This window comes from Bison bison, unplaced genomic scaffold (genome assembly GCF_000754665.1).
Source record: "Bison bison bison isolate TAMUID 2011002044 unplaced genomic scaffold, Bison_UMD1.0 scf7180017864452, whole genome shotgun sequence".
NCBI classification, from domain to species: Eukaryota; Metazoa; Chordata; class Mammalia; order Artiodactyla; family Bovidae; genus Bison; species Bison bison.
In genome coordinates, this window is record NW_011495014.1 from 10717865 (window position 1) to 10733830 (window position 15966).

The 15966-nt window shown below is 35.8% G+C and overlaps 1 protein-coding gene across 5 annotated transcripts in view; it reads right to left on the reverse strand.

The window, feature by feature from the left end:
• The window catches only part of PKP4 (plakophilin 4), a 259298-nt gene that overhangs the window by 173785 nt on the left and 69547 nt on the right, over positions 1 to 15966 (reverse strand). For all 5 annotated transcript variants that reach the window (XM_010859008.1, XM_010859007.1, XM_010859009.1 and 2 more), the window contains exon 2: positions 13657 to 13793. In XM_010859008.1, the coding sequence (XP_010857310.1) occupies positions 13657 to 13788 (132 nt within the window). In that variant the 5' untranslated portion in view covers positions 13789 to 13793. The remainder of the gene's footprint in view (positions 1 to 13656; positions 13794 to 15966) is intronic.

The following is a 15966-nucleotide window of genomic DNA, read 5'->3' on the forward strand; positions in this document are numbered from 1 at the left end:
CAGGGATTGGGGGCAAGAGGAGAAGGGGACGACAGAGGATGAGATGGCTGGATGGCATCACTGACTCGATGGACGTGAGTCTGGGTGAACTCCGGGAGTTGGTGATGGACAGGGAGGCCTAGCATGATGCGATTCATGGGGTCGCAAAGAGTCGGACACGACTGAGCAACTGATATGATCTGATCTGATCTGAAAGCCTTTCATACTCATGTACTATTATGTATTCATTTCACTTTATTAGACAATCAAGCTGTTGCCAATTTTTAGATATCATAAACATTACTATGATTAATATTTTTGTGTTAATGCTTAGTATTTCCTTAGACTAGACACATGGAATTGCAATTATTGGACCAAAGATATAACCATTCTTAAGACTTTTATTACATATCATTAAAGTGCTCTCCAAAGTGGCTGCCAATTCACTCTTAGCGACACTGCATTAAATTGCTAACATCACTGTACTCACACTGTCTTTTACTCTTTAACTGTTGCCAATATGAAAGGCAGATATATTTTCATTATTTTAATATGTATTTCTATAATTACCAGTGTGGTAAAAATATTATTTCACATTCATGTTAGTTATTTATATCCCTTCTTTTGTTAATTGTCTGTTAATGTCAAATACCTCTCTTTCATTAGGTAGTTACTGTATTTTTCTTTTTCATTTGTAATTACTCAGTACAGATTGCATTCATTTTATTCACTCATCTGATAGGTAACTGCTGAACTCCTTTAACCTATCTGTCCTGTGCTAAGGACACAGTTCTATCTATTCCTCATAGTCTTGAATACCTTTGGGAATTTCCTTATAAGACTTCTTCCAAGTGAATACATATCTTAACATACCTAAGATGATACGATTGACACTGATGTTTTACATACAGTTAAAGTACGCATAGATCCAAGGAAGATAAAAACATGTACAGAAATTTGTTCCCAGCTCAAACCGAAGATTTTTTTTTCTTTTATGTCTTTGCAAATTCAATAAGCCAACAAACCATGACTCAGAGCATTCAATATAAGCTTATAGGTTGCAAAACATCTTAAGCGCTGTGATAATGAAAAATGCCACCAAATGTTTAAATGATACCTACACTGACTAGGCGTTCTTCCTGTGGAGTATCTCAAATACATATACAGTTTACCTACTATTATCAAGAGTGAATCAGAATAGTACCGATGGCTAACAAGGACAATCACCAGAGAGAGTAATATATCCATCTGAACTATGTGAACTCTTATGTGAACCATAAGAATCAGGAAAACACTGGAGAAAAGCTGCAAAATCTAACTGATAGCATATAATAACCCTAGATTCCTGGTTTGGAATCTTAATCAAGTAAGAGATGATGTACTAGCTATTTCATACCATAAATTTCTCATTCTTGAGTCTTATACTTGGTTATTCTCTGAAGGGAGCACATCTTCAACTATTAAAGGGTACCAGGGCACAAGAGTGAAGCCATTTCATGATTTCTTACATGTCTGAAACTATATTTTTCATTCTTCATACACTGAAGACATTCTAGCTGGGTATCAAACTCCTGGACTATAAGCATTTTTCCCCCCCTCAATACTCTAAACACACTGCTCCACACCAAGTTATATGTCAGTCTGATCTTATTTTCTGTAGTTAAACTATTTATATGGATTCTTCTAGAACCCCTTTCCTCTTTATCTTTGTATAATATAAAACTTTGTCAAAATTATTCCTGGACAGGTCCCTTTTCCATATGTAATACCTAGAATGTGCTGACCACTTCAAATCTGTATACTCACAGCTATATTGTCTGCTTAGAAAAACTTCCAAAATTATATTTAAGTATTATTTCTGCTCTACTTATTCTAATGTCTTTTTCAAGAACATCCACAATACTTAATTAGATTTATTCTCTTTGTTCCACATATTCTCTTTATGTCCCTCCATGTCTAGGGACATCTATATCTTTTTTGTTCTTTTCTTCCATATTCCAAGATAACTTCTCAAATAATATTTATCAACCACAGTGATTCAATTTTCTTCTGTATCTATTTTTCCTTTATTACCTCCACTATAGATGTTAATTATTTACTATGCATCTCTAGAGTATAACTGCCTGGATATGAATACTGGATTTCCTACTGATTAACTGTGTAAGCTTGGACACATTACTCAACTTTACCAGAGTTTCCATTTTCCCATCTGTAAACAGCAGTAATAATAATAACTATCTGTATGATTCTAGGTTTTTAGTTACAAGCAACTGAAAACATCCTGGCTAATTTAAAGATTAAAAACAATTTACTGGAACAACTTACTTGTACAGCTCAAGGCTATATATTTTCTGTCTATTCAGGTGGAAAAATGCAAAGAAAGAGAAATTTGGACATGTTCAGTGGCCAAAAAAGCCTGACAGATTTCCACAACTCATATAGATTTGATAAATAACAGAGGAAATCCTTCACGTAAAGCACTTAGCACAATGCCTGGCACACAGTTTAAGTAATAATAATTATTAGATATTAGTTTCCTAATGGATTTCTATTCCACAGAGTTTATTGCCTTTTATATCTCACTAACAGTGATAAGATCGTTTCTAAAACTTTTGGCTTGTTTCCTGTGGTAGTAGTGGTGATGATGGTGGCAGAAAGAGAAGAGACAGTAATTTGACTGTACTGAAAAGGGTCTCCATACTTACAAGGGCAGATCTAACATAAATGATCTGCTAACCATTCTTCTCAATTTTGTTCTATTGTCCTTATAGTAGAACTCCTCTCCAACTCTGACAATAGGGTGGGTGTCTTCATAGTTTTCAATGGGAAATCAATAGACGTTTTTAAAGGGTATGATATTAAAAAAAATCAAATTAAATAAAAGTTCTGCATGAATAAAAATGTTTTCCCTATTCTATAGTGCAGATCAAATAAATTAAGTGAAACAGCATATTCTGTTCAGTATCCATACCTATATAAGTTTCATATTCTTACCTACAGACCATCAAATCTTCTACTTAGCTGGGAATAATGCCAACAGCAGCAATTACTAAGATGTATTTTTCCACAAAATAATTTAGTAACAATTCACATTTTCATTATACTTTGCTAACTAAAAAAAAAAAAAATCAAGATCCTGCTGTTAACTGCTTATATTATAAGAAAAAAACCAATATTCATCTTTCTAAGAAACAACTGAGAAAATTGGGACAATGGGGAATCCAGTAAGCTTGCCCTCTTCCAACAACTGTCTCTTTTAAGCCAGAAACATAGAAGGTAGATAAGGTCATGAGTGAAAAAAGAAGGTGCCAATTTATTCTACACTTGGGCAAGACACATTTACTCTTTTATTAATACAACAATTTATGAAAATATTTTGCAAAGGGGAAAAATGATGGTTTATGTCAACTTTTAATGGAAAGGAATTTCTAAAGGAAAACAGAATGCTGAGGAAAGTGTAAGGACTGATTCCACCAGAACAGATTAGAAGGGCATATATGTAGTGGCTGAGGGCCTTTATCTTGATTTAGGCTTTAGCAATGATTTTAGGAAAATGTATTAATTGGATATATGAATATTAGAGTAGATAATACCACATAATTAATATTATTCTGATATCATGCTGGTTTATAGGAATTTTCACATGTAAATGCATACAAACTGAAATTCAAATTTGAAATGCTTAGAACTCCAATTTTGAAAGGAAAATTAAATTTTCCTTCAAAAGCCAAAAGATTTAAATTCTAAGAAAACCATCTCTCAATGGTGAAAACATGAAAGCATTTCCTCTAAGATCAGGAACAAGACAAGAGTGTCCACTTTCAACCACTATTATTCAACATAGTTTTGGAAATCCTAGCTAAGGCAATCAGAGAAGAAGAAAAATAAAAGAAATCAGATCAGAAAACTAGTAGTAAAGTTCTCATTGTTTGCAGATGACATGATATTATGCACAGAAAACCCTAAAAATACTTCAGAAAATTACTAGAGCTAATCAGTGAATTTAGCAAAGTTGCAGGATACAAAATCAACACAAAGAAATCACTTGCATTCCTATATACTAATAATGAAAAATCAGAAAGAGAAATTAAGGAATCAATCCCATTCACCACTGCAACAAAAAGAATAGAAATATCTAGGAAGAAACCTACCTAAGGAGACAAAAGAACTGTATACAGAAAAACTATGATACTGATGAAAGAAGTCAAAGACAACATAAACAGCTGGAGAGATAGTCCATGTTCCTGGGTTGGAAGAATCAATATTATGAAAATGACTATACTAGCAAATGCAATCTGCAGATTCAATGCAATCCCTATCAAACTACCTGGCATTTTTCACAGAGGTAGAACAAAAAAATTTCAAAACTCATATGGAAACACAAAATACCTCGAATAGCCAAAACAGTCTTGAGAAAGAAGAATGGGGCTGGAGGAATTAACCTTCTTTACTTTAGATTATATTACAAAGCTACAGTTATCAAGACAGTATGGCAAAAAAAACCCCAGAAATACAGACCAATGGGACAAGTTAGAGAGCCCAGAAATAAACCCACACACCTATGGGTACCTTATTTCTGACAAAGGAGGCAAGAATATACAATGGGGCAAAACAGCCTCTATAATAAGTGGTACTGGGAAAACTGGACAGCTACATGTAAAAGAATGAAATTTGAATACTTCCTAACACCACACACAAAGATAAATGCAAAATGGATTGAAGACCTAGATGTAAGACCAGAAACTATAAAACTCTCAGAGGAAAAACATAAGCAGAACACTCGATGACATAAATCAAAGCAAGATCCTCTATGACCCACCTCCTAGAGTACTGGAAAACAAATAAATAAATAAACAAGTGGGATCTAATTAAACTTGCAAAGCTCCTGCACAGCAAAGGACACTATAAACAGGTGAAAAGACAACCCCAGAATGGGAGACAATACTAACAAATGAAACAACTGACAAAGGATTTCCAAAATATACAAGCAGCACATACAAGTCAATTCTAGAAAAACAAACAGCCCAATTAAAAAGCAGGAAAAAGACCTAAACAGACCTTTCTCCAAAGAAGACATACAGATGACTAACAAACACATGAAAAGATGCCCAACATCGTTCATTATTAGAGAAATTGATATCAAAACTACAATGAGATATCACCTCACACCAGTCAGAATGGCCATCATCAAAAAGTCTACAAACAATAAATGCTGGAGAGGGTGTGAAGAAAAGGGTGTGAAGAACAGTGCAACCATCTTGCACTGTTGGTGGGAATGTAAATTGACACAGCCACCATGGAAGACGGTATGGAGATTCATTAAAAAACTAGGAATAAAAACACCATATGACCAGAAATCCTACTCCTAGGCATATACCCTGAGGAAACCAAAATTGAAAAAGAAACATGTACCCCAATGTTCACTGCAGCACTATTCACTGCAGCTAGAACACGGAAGCAACCTAGATGCCCATCAACAGATGAATGGATAAAGAAAGTGTGGTACATATCTACAATGGAATATTACTCAGCCATAAAAAGGAACACATTTGAGTCAGTACTAATGAGGTGGATGAACCTAGAGCCTATTACACAGAGTGAGGTAAGAAAGAGAAAGATAAATATTGTATACTAACACATATATATGGAATCCAGAAAGATGGTACCAAAGAATTTATTTTCAGGGCAATGGAGAAACAGACATAGAGAATAGACTTATGGACTTGGGTTTAGGCAGGGGGGTGGGTGGCGAGGGAAGCAGAGGGTGAGATGTATGGAGAGAGCAACATGGAAACTTACATTACTATATATAAAATACAGAGCCAATGAGAATTGGCTCATTTGCAGGGAACTGAAACAGGGGCTCTGTATAAACCTAGAGCAGTGGGATGGGGGGAGAGATGGGAGGGAGATTCAGGAGGGAGGGCACATATGTATACTTATGATTGATTCATGGTGATGTTTGACGAAAAACAACAAAATTCTGTAAAGCAATTACCCTTCAATTAAAAAATAGATAAATTAAAGAAACTGTCTTCCAATTTATGATAGCCATTTTCATACCTGAAATATGATTTATATGGAATTTAATTTTATAACATGATTTATCTTTATGTTTCAATAATGTGTTCTTTCAATTTGCTTACAGAATTTTTCTGTTATTTTAAATCTCCATATTATGAAGGTTTCAGTGCATAAAAACTATCAAGATTCTATAAGCTAAGACACCAATTTGTCTTTGCACTACTTGAAATCAACTTTATGTTTTAAATGATTTTTCTTAGGAGTGCCTAGAACAAAATACTCAAAGCCTACATTACTTTGCTGAGGTACAAGCAGATCTGATCACTTTAGAAAGAATACACACATAAAATAAAAACAGACACAGTAACACCGAATGGACCCCTCTCTGCAAAAGTGACAAAACTACAATTTAGGTAAGAACACAAACATGAAGACAGACTGTTCTGCGATAGCTGTGGAATGACTTCAAGGTTATACCTGCAGGAAAAAACTCTGTTTCTGAAATAATTTTCTTTCCCGAAGTGATTCTGCAAAGAAAAACAATCAAGCGGCACAAAGAATTTAATGCTGAATGATCCTGTCATCCATTTAATCTCACCAACTCAGCAGTCACTCATTTCACATTTAATATCATAAAGTTTGCATGTACAGGGGAAAAATTATTCCATATATTCATAATTTAACTCTGAACAGGAATTGTGAACTGAGTTATTCAACTGAAAAGGAAATTATCATTTTAAATATGCAAAGGCAAGGTTGACTTTAACCGTTAATAAAGGAAAAATATTCTATTACTTTCAAATGTAAACCCAAGGTACAGCTAATTCAATGGTAAAAATTAAACAATTTTGCCTAATAGTTAATAATAATAATAATGCCTAAGTTAACAAATTTACATAAACCTGGCATAATACAATATATATCTATAGCCTGATTAACTTAAAAAAGGGGACAAATTCTTGGATTTTGTGGTTCCAATGAATGAATATTCATTATGTGCCAATTACCACAAATAAAAATATACAATATGGTTTGTAACTCTGTCTTCTTCTGAGGGCAGAAATTGTATTAAACAGACCACCTTTATAGGTCTCCTGACCATCCCTCCCATCTCTTTCCCGGACAGTCTTTGCTCACAGTAGGCTTTCAATATATATATATATATTTACCTAGTTAAAAGCAAGTGTAAATGAACTACAGTGGGATGGTGAGCATTTTTACATTCTTAGTTCATTTACCCAATAAATATTTGGGGGGTCTTTTACTATGTATTCCATGTCTGCAAGTGTAATTCAGCTGTGGATAAAGAGCCAGACAGAAGCTGTTCAAACTCCTGGAAGTTAAGAGCTCGTCAACCAAAACAAAGTAAAACAAAACAACCACCTATTGTGTCAATACATCTAAAAAGATGTCTCCAAGGGAATCAAACAGAACAAAAAATCAGTTACTCAAAATGTACGCCTCAGACAGAAAGACTTGGGAACTGTGCTCACAGGTCCAGCTGATCATTTATCAGACTACTAGAAAACATGGGCAGATGTAAAAATTTACCTGTTGTTGTTAGCTAACTTGGCAATCTAAGGACAGTTTTTTTTTTTTGTACACTCAAATATATGAATAAATAAACCTGTTAACTATACTCTTGTATTATTTAACCACAGAGACACTCGAACTGGGGTTACGCTACATCATTAACACATGGAAGAGAAATGTTAAATTTTCACTGTGTCATATGCAGTTTAAGAGGACTGATCTCCTAAGAACCAATTATTAGCATTCAGAATTCTTGAATCCAGGCCAAAGAGTGTCGCAAGACATCTACCACTTGATCCCACTTTGAACCTTAATTCCATAATATTAAAGAGTAAAAGCTGTAAAATTTGATGATCCCACAGAAGTCACTAAGAAAAGATCCAATCTTACCTTGCGTCTGATGATTGCAGTTCAGGCACAGAAGACGTTCCTATATTACATAATTACAATTGCCAAGATAATTCAGTTACCAAGAGAAAAAATTACTAAGTTACTAAAAGGGAAAGTGTGAAGTTTTCAGTGTTGAACCTACAGTACAATGCTTTTAGCTAGGCTACAAACTATGCTTGTTTACAGCTGAAGTAAAAATTCTGTCTTCTGCATGGGGCTGAGGTGTGTCAGGGAGAACTATTTCATTGTAAATAAATCTAGGGGCCAAATAAAAGGAAGTTGCAAAAGCAGGTGTACAGCAGTTGAGTTGTTTCAGTTTCAGAGAAATAAAGTAAATAATTGTACTGGAATTTGTTCAGTTCTGGGCATTCTGCCATACAGGAAAGGGTGTGTAATTACTGAAGCTAACACATCCATGTAAAAATGAAGTAATATCAATAGAACACAGTTGGGATCTAAATTTCCTTTTTTATCTTCGAAAAATTAAGGATCTCTATAATGACTCTCATTTCACTCTTTGATATTTAAATATCACTTAAGTTAATATGAATACATGAAGGCAGAATTGTAATTTTCACAAAGTCAGAAAATATTATCTTTAAAGGTGGTATTATTCTCTTTGAAAGCCTCACAAATGAAGAACATTTCAATTTTCACTCATCAAAGATAACAAGATAACAAAAGTATACCCAATACCTCACTTAGGACTTCACCAGAGTAAGAGAAGTACACGTAATATTAGCACGTTTTACCAAATCTATTCTTTGCTTACCATTTCATGCTATCTGGATTGAACTCGATCTTAAACCTGGATTCCAAACTTCTTAAATCATAAACCCAAAATAAGAGGGTGTGGTTTGTGGGAGAACAATGGAAGTTAGAGCACCTAGGGAGTCAGGCCAAGTTCAAATAGAGATCTCAATTATTCAAGAAACTTTATGACAGAGGATGAAAGAGTGTAATAAATATTACATGCGTGATTTTACAGAATGTAAATCTACTTGCACCTTAAACAGAGCTATGAAAAATATTTAACGCTATTCAGGACTGGCCATATGATTTTTTAAAGGGTATTTCTACATCTAGTATGAGATTCTACCAATTATAAAAGTTCAATATACTCCCCCATTGATAATAAGAGTCTGCTCCTGGCTCCTGGCTCACTGCTTCCCTGAGCCTGTGACGTTAGCATGCTGACACTTCTAAGTTGCAGGGATGGCACTGAATTTCTGAATGAGTCAATGTCTTACCAGATTCCAATTCCTTTCCATTCAAAGGCATGCTGTCCATTTCAAGGATGAATCAGTTTAGTCTATGATTTTTACAGAAGTGGCAAGGTTCTCTGAGGGCACTGCATTTGGCCATATTTCTTTACCTGACCACATATAAGCTAGGCACTAGATCATTCTTGGGTAAGCCTGAAAACTATCAGGATACAAAATAGTTTGTTTCCAACATCTACATTCACTTTGGGAATACTGTATTCTCAGCAGGAGTTGAACTGAAAAGTAGAAACTGCCAAATGATGATCCTGATTGTATAAACCCAACAGCCAACTGGTGGCTTAAGTTCAACTGACACTTTCTATAATTTTAGACTGGAGTCCAAGGATAACATTACTTTGCTAATCCCATGGGCTGACTTTTTCCTTCTCTTGAAAGATGATCCTTAACTGGAAGACATTTCTTTTGTGATTACTTGGTTTACATGATGATGGTGGATATTTTGTGACATCACCAAGATAAACCGCATCCTTTCATTCCCTACACTTCCTTTGCAGCTAAGTTGGACAGATGGAAGATGAAATATAAATTTCTTTCATATTTTTAAAAGACTTACGCCATTATTTGACCATCCATGTGAAATAAAATATAAGTTTGTTCCATGCAGAGATCAGATTTAATTTCTAGATCAATATGGATACCGTGCAACTCAAATTGTCTTAAAGATAAGAATGTACAGCTGAATAACTAGTTTTCTAGGTGCTGTCTTGAGATTCTCTTGCTTAGTAATGCTTCTATGAATGTGGCAACAGATTCCATTATCCTTACAGAATAGCCAGTTGGTGACAAAGTGATCTGATAGCATTATTTATTTACTTCCTCTTTCAACAATCATTCATGCAGCTCTAGTATATTCAAGCCCTTTGGGCTTCCCTGGTGGCTCAGATGGTAAAGAGTCTGCCTGCAGTGCAGGAGACCTGGTTCGATCCCTGGGTTGGGAAGATCCCCTGGAGAAGGGAAAGGCTACCCACTCTAGTATTCTGGCCTGGAGAATTCCATGGACTGTACAGTTCATGGGGATGCAAAGAGTCGGACATGACTAAGTAACTTTCATTTTCATCCTCAGGTAGCTTTTAATTATATCATCCAAAGGAGCATGTGATGAGTCAGAGCAGTGGTATAAAGTGCTAAGAAAGATCAGCAGAGAGTTGACTTCAGGCTGGGGTGAACTTCATGGTTGGCTTCATGAAAGAGGTAGCACTTGAACAGAAGTGAGTTCCTTCTTTCTATCTGCAAAAAAGCAAGGACTTTTTCTATAAAGGTACATGTATGCATCTATGGGACTGACATCAACATGAAAGGTCATAGCTTCATAAAAGAGAGAGAATATGAATCTCTGTATTTTGTCAAGAAAAAGGAACAGCTTCTGGCATGGGAGGATCTGAAGGAAAGAGAGGCCCAGTAGATCAAGATTTCAGTGTTCCCATGACTCCCTAAATCCAATTTCAGGTATTAACAGACTAGTGATTTGTTAACAAGATGGCTACTGGTTGCCTGTCATTTTCTTCCCTACTACTTATCATGAAATGTCCAGGGGGAATTCACATGAGGTAATGTAGTGCTTGGATATAATTTATAAGAACCCAGATTCTTCCTCTCAAAATTCAGGTGCATGTTAAAAGATATTACTCTCCAATTCTTTAACCAAGTACTTTGACATGATGTTTGAGTTTGTACTATGTCAGCATGTTAATAAAATTTATTTTCATTATTCTACTTCTTATAATAAACACATAAAGCTGTTTTAATTGGTGAGATCAACATGGTGAAGTTTTGGAAGTTTAATGCCATGTCGAAGTATATACTGTCACAGCATAAACATGGCTCGTATTCAAAAAAGTTTTTTGTCTTCATATCAGTGGCCTGGAAGAAGTTTCTCAGTCCCGACAGACACATATTTAAAAGTAGAACCGCCAGCTTCTCTTAGGGAGGGCATTTTCTTCTTAAGTAGAGATGATGATGATAATAGTAATATTAGCCTTTACTATGAGAATTTACTAAGTGTAAGGGAGTGTAAAAACTTTACATAGATTAATTTAATGTTTCAATAACTATTACTATCTTCATTCTACAAATGAGAAACTGAGGCAGAGAGAGGTTAACAATCTTGCCAAGATGACACAGTAAGTAGTGGAGCCATGATGGGAATCCAGCCATCTCCCCCTCGCACTGAAGGAGTCTCTGTATCCCAACGAAACATTCATTCTGAGACACACCCACCATCAAACAAGGTCTGTTCTCTGAGATCAGCGGATCTGATCCCATCACTCCAAGCCTATGAAAATAAGGCACCTTTTTCCCCCCTATAATTGTATATCCTATCCAGTAATACTGCTCTTTGATACAATACATGACCAAGGACATAATCTAAAATTAATTATTTCATTTGAGTCTAACACAACTACAAATGTGACATTCTGACTAGTATTTTAGAATCAAATATATAAGGTAAACAGTAATTAGTTTTCTTATTCTTAGCTAACTTTTCTGTGCTCTGTCTCATTTGGCAGACAAAGGCAAGTGACATATTTCAGGAAAGTCTAAGAAATTTTTACTCTAATTACAGAGAAATTTGAGTATCTTGCTTTGTACCACACAAATCCTATGGGAACTAGAGTTAGCTATTTAAAATCAGGCAAGTATCTTGGAACAAGAGATAGATATGGTGTCTTGGGTTGAATGATGGATGCACTGAGTAATGAGCACTGACAATCTTAAAAGAAATTAAGAATGAAAACTGTAAATGTATAATAATGGACTCAAATTCTTAAGAACAAGAATAGAAGTGCATCTTCCAACTAAAGTGAGAGACATATGATAATTCTAATAAATAACAAATATCTGTATATTTTTTGCCTAACCCAAGAAACCAGAACTCTTTTTGTTTTCTCTCACAAAATATGCATTCAAAATACTATTCATTGCCAAAAGATAAAATTTTGAAGTCATCTGAGGCCATCAAAGAATTATAGGGCAAAAATTCTGATAGGTTTCCAATCTCTTCTATATGCAGCGTTATCTAGTTTAAAGATACAGACATGAAGGTTCCTACTGTTATGCTTACTGAGCACAGTTTCTGGTTTTAAGTTAGTTCTGGGTACTTTGATAAATTTACTGTCATATTTCACCAAAATGCAGTATACACTAAGAGTCACAAATAAATCAGAGCCTTCTCATTTTACAGCTCCTTGGGTCAGATCTCAGCAACTAAGAAGAAAGAGTCCTTTTTTTCCTCCCTAAAGGTGATAGATAATCTATAGTTTGGGAGAAAATGAAAACAGTACTGACTCTAATTTTCTTGTGTCCTCCCAAATTCTTAGTTTGTGAAATGTTTAAAAACTTCAAATTTCTGTAATGAATGAAAAATATTTTGACATCTTGCTACTAGGAAAAGTTGTGAAATCATTTTTTCTTGAAAATACAGCTCTAATGGCAAGACATAGCTTCTAGTTTTAGAGCAATCTTTTATATACACACCCATCTTTAAGTTACAGCAAAAAATAAAATAAGGAAGTTTTAAATACCCTTTCACTCTTTGTCATCATTAGTCATGGGAGTTGTTGACACTGATTTTTCAAAGAATTCCGGCCTACATACAACATTTAAGCTTGTATCTCTTGAGAAAAAAAAGACTAGTATTTTAAATCATAAGATTTAAAAAGACAATTTCACTATTAGATTATCTCCAACAAAATAACCCTCACAGAGGGCATATACTTTTTGGTTGCTTGTGTGTTTTTTGAGGGAGGAGGGCAGAAAAGAAAAGTCTCCCCGGAGGTTTACACTGACATTCACCTTTATTAAGCTTCTAAATCTTATGCAGTTAAAATTTCTCTAAGCCCACCAAATCAAAATCTAATTTAGAAGGCTACCTGGATCTGAAGGATAACAGTATTAAGTGCCTTTAAAAAATCAACATAAACATGACATTTAAGCAAAATGGCACAGTGTGACAAGTTTTAGAACAGTAGCTCACAAGATGAGTATACTCTGATTAAGACAAACACAACAAATAGAACCTTTAACCCAAAAAATCACGGAGACAACCCTATGTAATACCTATGTTAAAACGTTCAACAGATCTAAGGCTATCACAGGCCTCAAGTTGCCAGAGTTCTGACAGAAAAGTCAGCGATGTGAAACACGCTTTACAAAGCTGGGCGTGCATGCACACACTCTGCAAGGTGAGCGAGACAGAGACACCGATCACCACTGATATTGTCCTTACTTGCAGACGCACAAGTATCCTGCATGTTCCGATTCTGACTGGCACCTGGAGCGGCTCTACCTGCCAGTCATCCCAATGTACTCAGGGATGTAAACACCTTATAATTAGAAAACGTGAAGGCGTCAAGGACGTTAGACAAATTGAAAACACATCCAAAGATTAATTTTTAAAGGCAATGAAGAAATAATTAATTGCAAAGTCTAAAATCAGAGGATGTACCTGCTCCTTCACGGAAGCTAGAATAGTGGTGGCTGTGGTCTCGGGTTCCATGCCGGGGCCAGTGGAGGCAGCTTCCTGGCGGGTCTGTGGTTGCCCCTCCTCCACCAATGAGGCCTGTTCAGGAGCTGGCATTCCTCCTGCAACCAAGCAGGCAAAGGGTTAACACTTTCATCTGCTCCCGTGCCGGAACAGGCAGGGGCTGCGTGCTTACACAGGGTTCCCAGGAACTACTACAGACTTCTACACACCATGATCACAACGCCATACGGCTATATGATGTCTAAAAGGCAACACCCAGGGTCAAAGTAGAACTAGTACTACCAAACACTAAAAAATAACAATAGAATAATAATGACAATAAAAAACACTGAGAAAATATTTAAACAAAATCATAGTCTAAAAATGATGTGTAAAGTGTTAAGGAAGAGGATGCAAAAATACACCAAGGACAATAAAGCTGTTAGATGCTATAAAATTGCTGAATTTTCTAAACAGGTCACCATTAAGTAAATATGATTACCTTATCATGAACAAAATAGTAACAAATACGCTAGACTGCTATAAGGGTCAGTTTTCAAAGAAGTACTTGAGTAAGAAGACATCTACAACTGTAAATGCTTTACAGTTGCAGAAGAGGCTTATGCATGAGAAGAAAAGGGAAAGTAAAACTTACAAAAGGCTTGAAAAAATAGGCGAAATTCTGTGGTATTTAAAAAAAATCAAGACTGCTGGTGGAGTATTATAGCTAGCTTGGTTTCCTTAGAGGAATCTGTTGATGCAAAGATGACAATGACTATGGTGATGGTGTTGAAAGAGAATTTATTTTTCAGGATCATAGACTGTGACAGAAAAATGGGTTCTTGCCAAGTGAATAGGTGCCTCTCCTACATAACACAGACTGAGAGTGGTGTGTTTGCCGGGAAACTTACTGATTTGATATGGATTTTTATATAAATTTGAAAAAGATTGGGAAAAGGTACCCATATAAAATGTTGTAAATATTCTAATAACTTGTTTACCTGTCAGTCTCTCTGTCTGTCTCCTCCAGAATAGAGTTTATCATACCATAAGACCAGCCTAGAGCCTGGCATATATAATATCCAACTAATCTTCACCAAATAAATGAATACATGAATGAGGACTGACTGTCTCTTCCATGTCTCATAACAGTCATTAGGCAAATCTGACCACAAGTGCTATGGTGCTCCTGAGATCTCATTTACTTAATACATTACTCTGTACTTGTATTTGAGACCGCAAGTGCTATTTTTGACATTCTTCATAGTTTTCTCCTAAAAATGACTCTATTCTCATATTTTGATTTCTTTTCAACTTCAACAATGTTCATTTCTGTAGGATGATCTGGGGTGGGGGGACGGGGGAGAAGGTCCCCATTCCCTCAAATATCAATATCAACTTGCTGTTTATTTCCAAACTCAATCTGTAAGACAAGGGAAGATGAACATATCATCCGAGCCTCCACCTCCTTCCTCACTCTCCTGACTTGCATACTGGGGAAGCTGGGGTTAGGTTCCAGGGTGCTGTCAATGTTGCTTTACTGCTGCCACATTAATGGGAAGAAATGGAAAACGGGTCTGATGAGTATGTGTATTTTCCCCTAATGGGGCTCTCCATGAGGAGTTCTCATGGTTGCTCTAGAGGTAAATTCTTTGTTGGCAGTTTCTGTGGAGCCCCAGGCCAAGTGCAGCCTCAACTGCAAAAAGGAGGACCTCCAGTTCAAGTTTGAGGAGGACCTCCAGGCTTAAAGTATGCGGGTCCAGGATCATAACCTAAGTGCCTTGAACATGAGCTACCACTTCCTCACTTACAAAAAGAGCTTACTAATTCTTCCCACAACACCATTGGATGATTTTTATGACAATCTTTATTTTTTAGTATGTATGTTAATATTGATATATAAAATAGTGCTCTCAAATATCATTGTTGTTGTTAGTTGCTCAGTCGTGTCCGATTCTTTGCTACCCCACGGACTGTAGCCTACCAGGCTCCTCAGTCCATGAGATTCTCCAGGCAAGAGTACTGAAGTGGGTTGCCATTCCCTTCTCCAGGGGAAAGTATTATTAACTGGATAAAATGATGCATTTCTGTATTTAGCCAGTGCTCATTATAGATAAGATTTAAGGTCTATGAAAATAAAAAAGCCACACATAACAATCCTAGACTTGCACTTAAGGCTGGTAAAGATATGAAAATATTCTATGCCATCAAAAAACTACACACCTTAAAATAAGCAGATGGTTGCAAAGAACAAAAATGTTACTATGCAACAGTGAAACAAATAATGCCAAG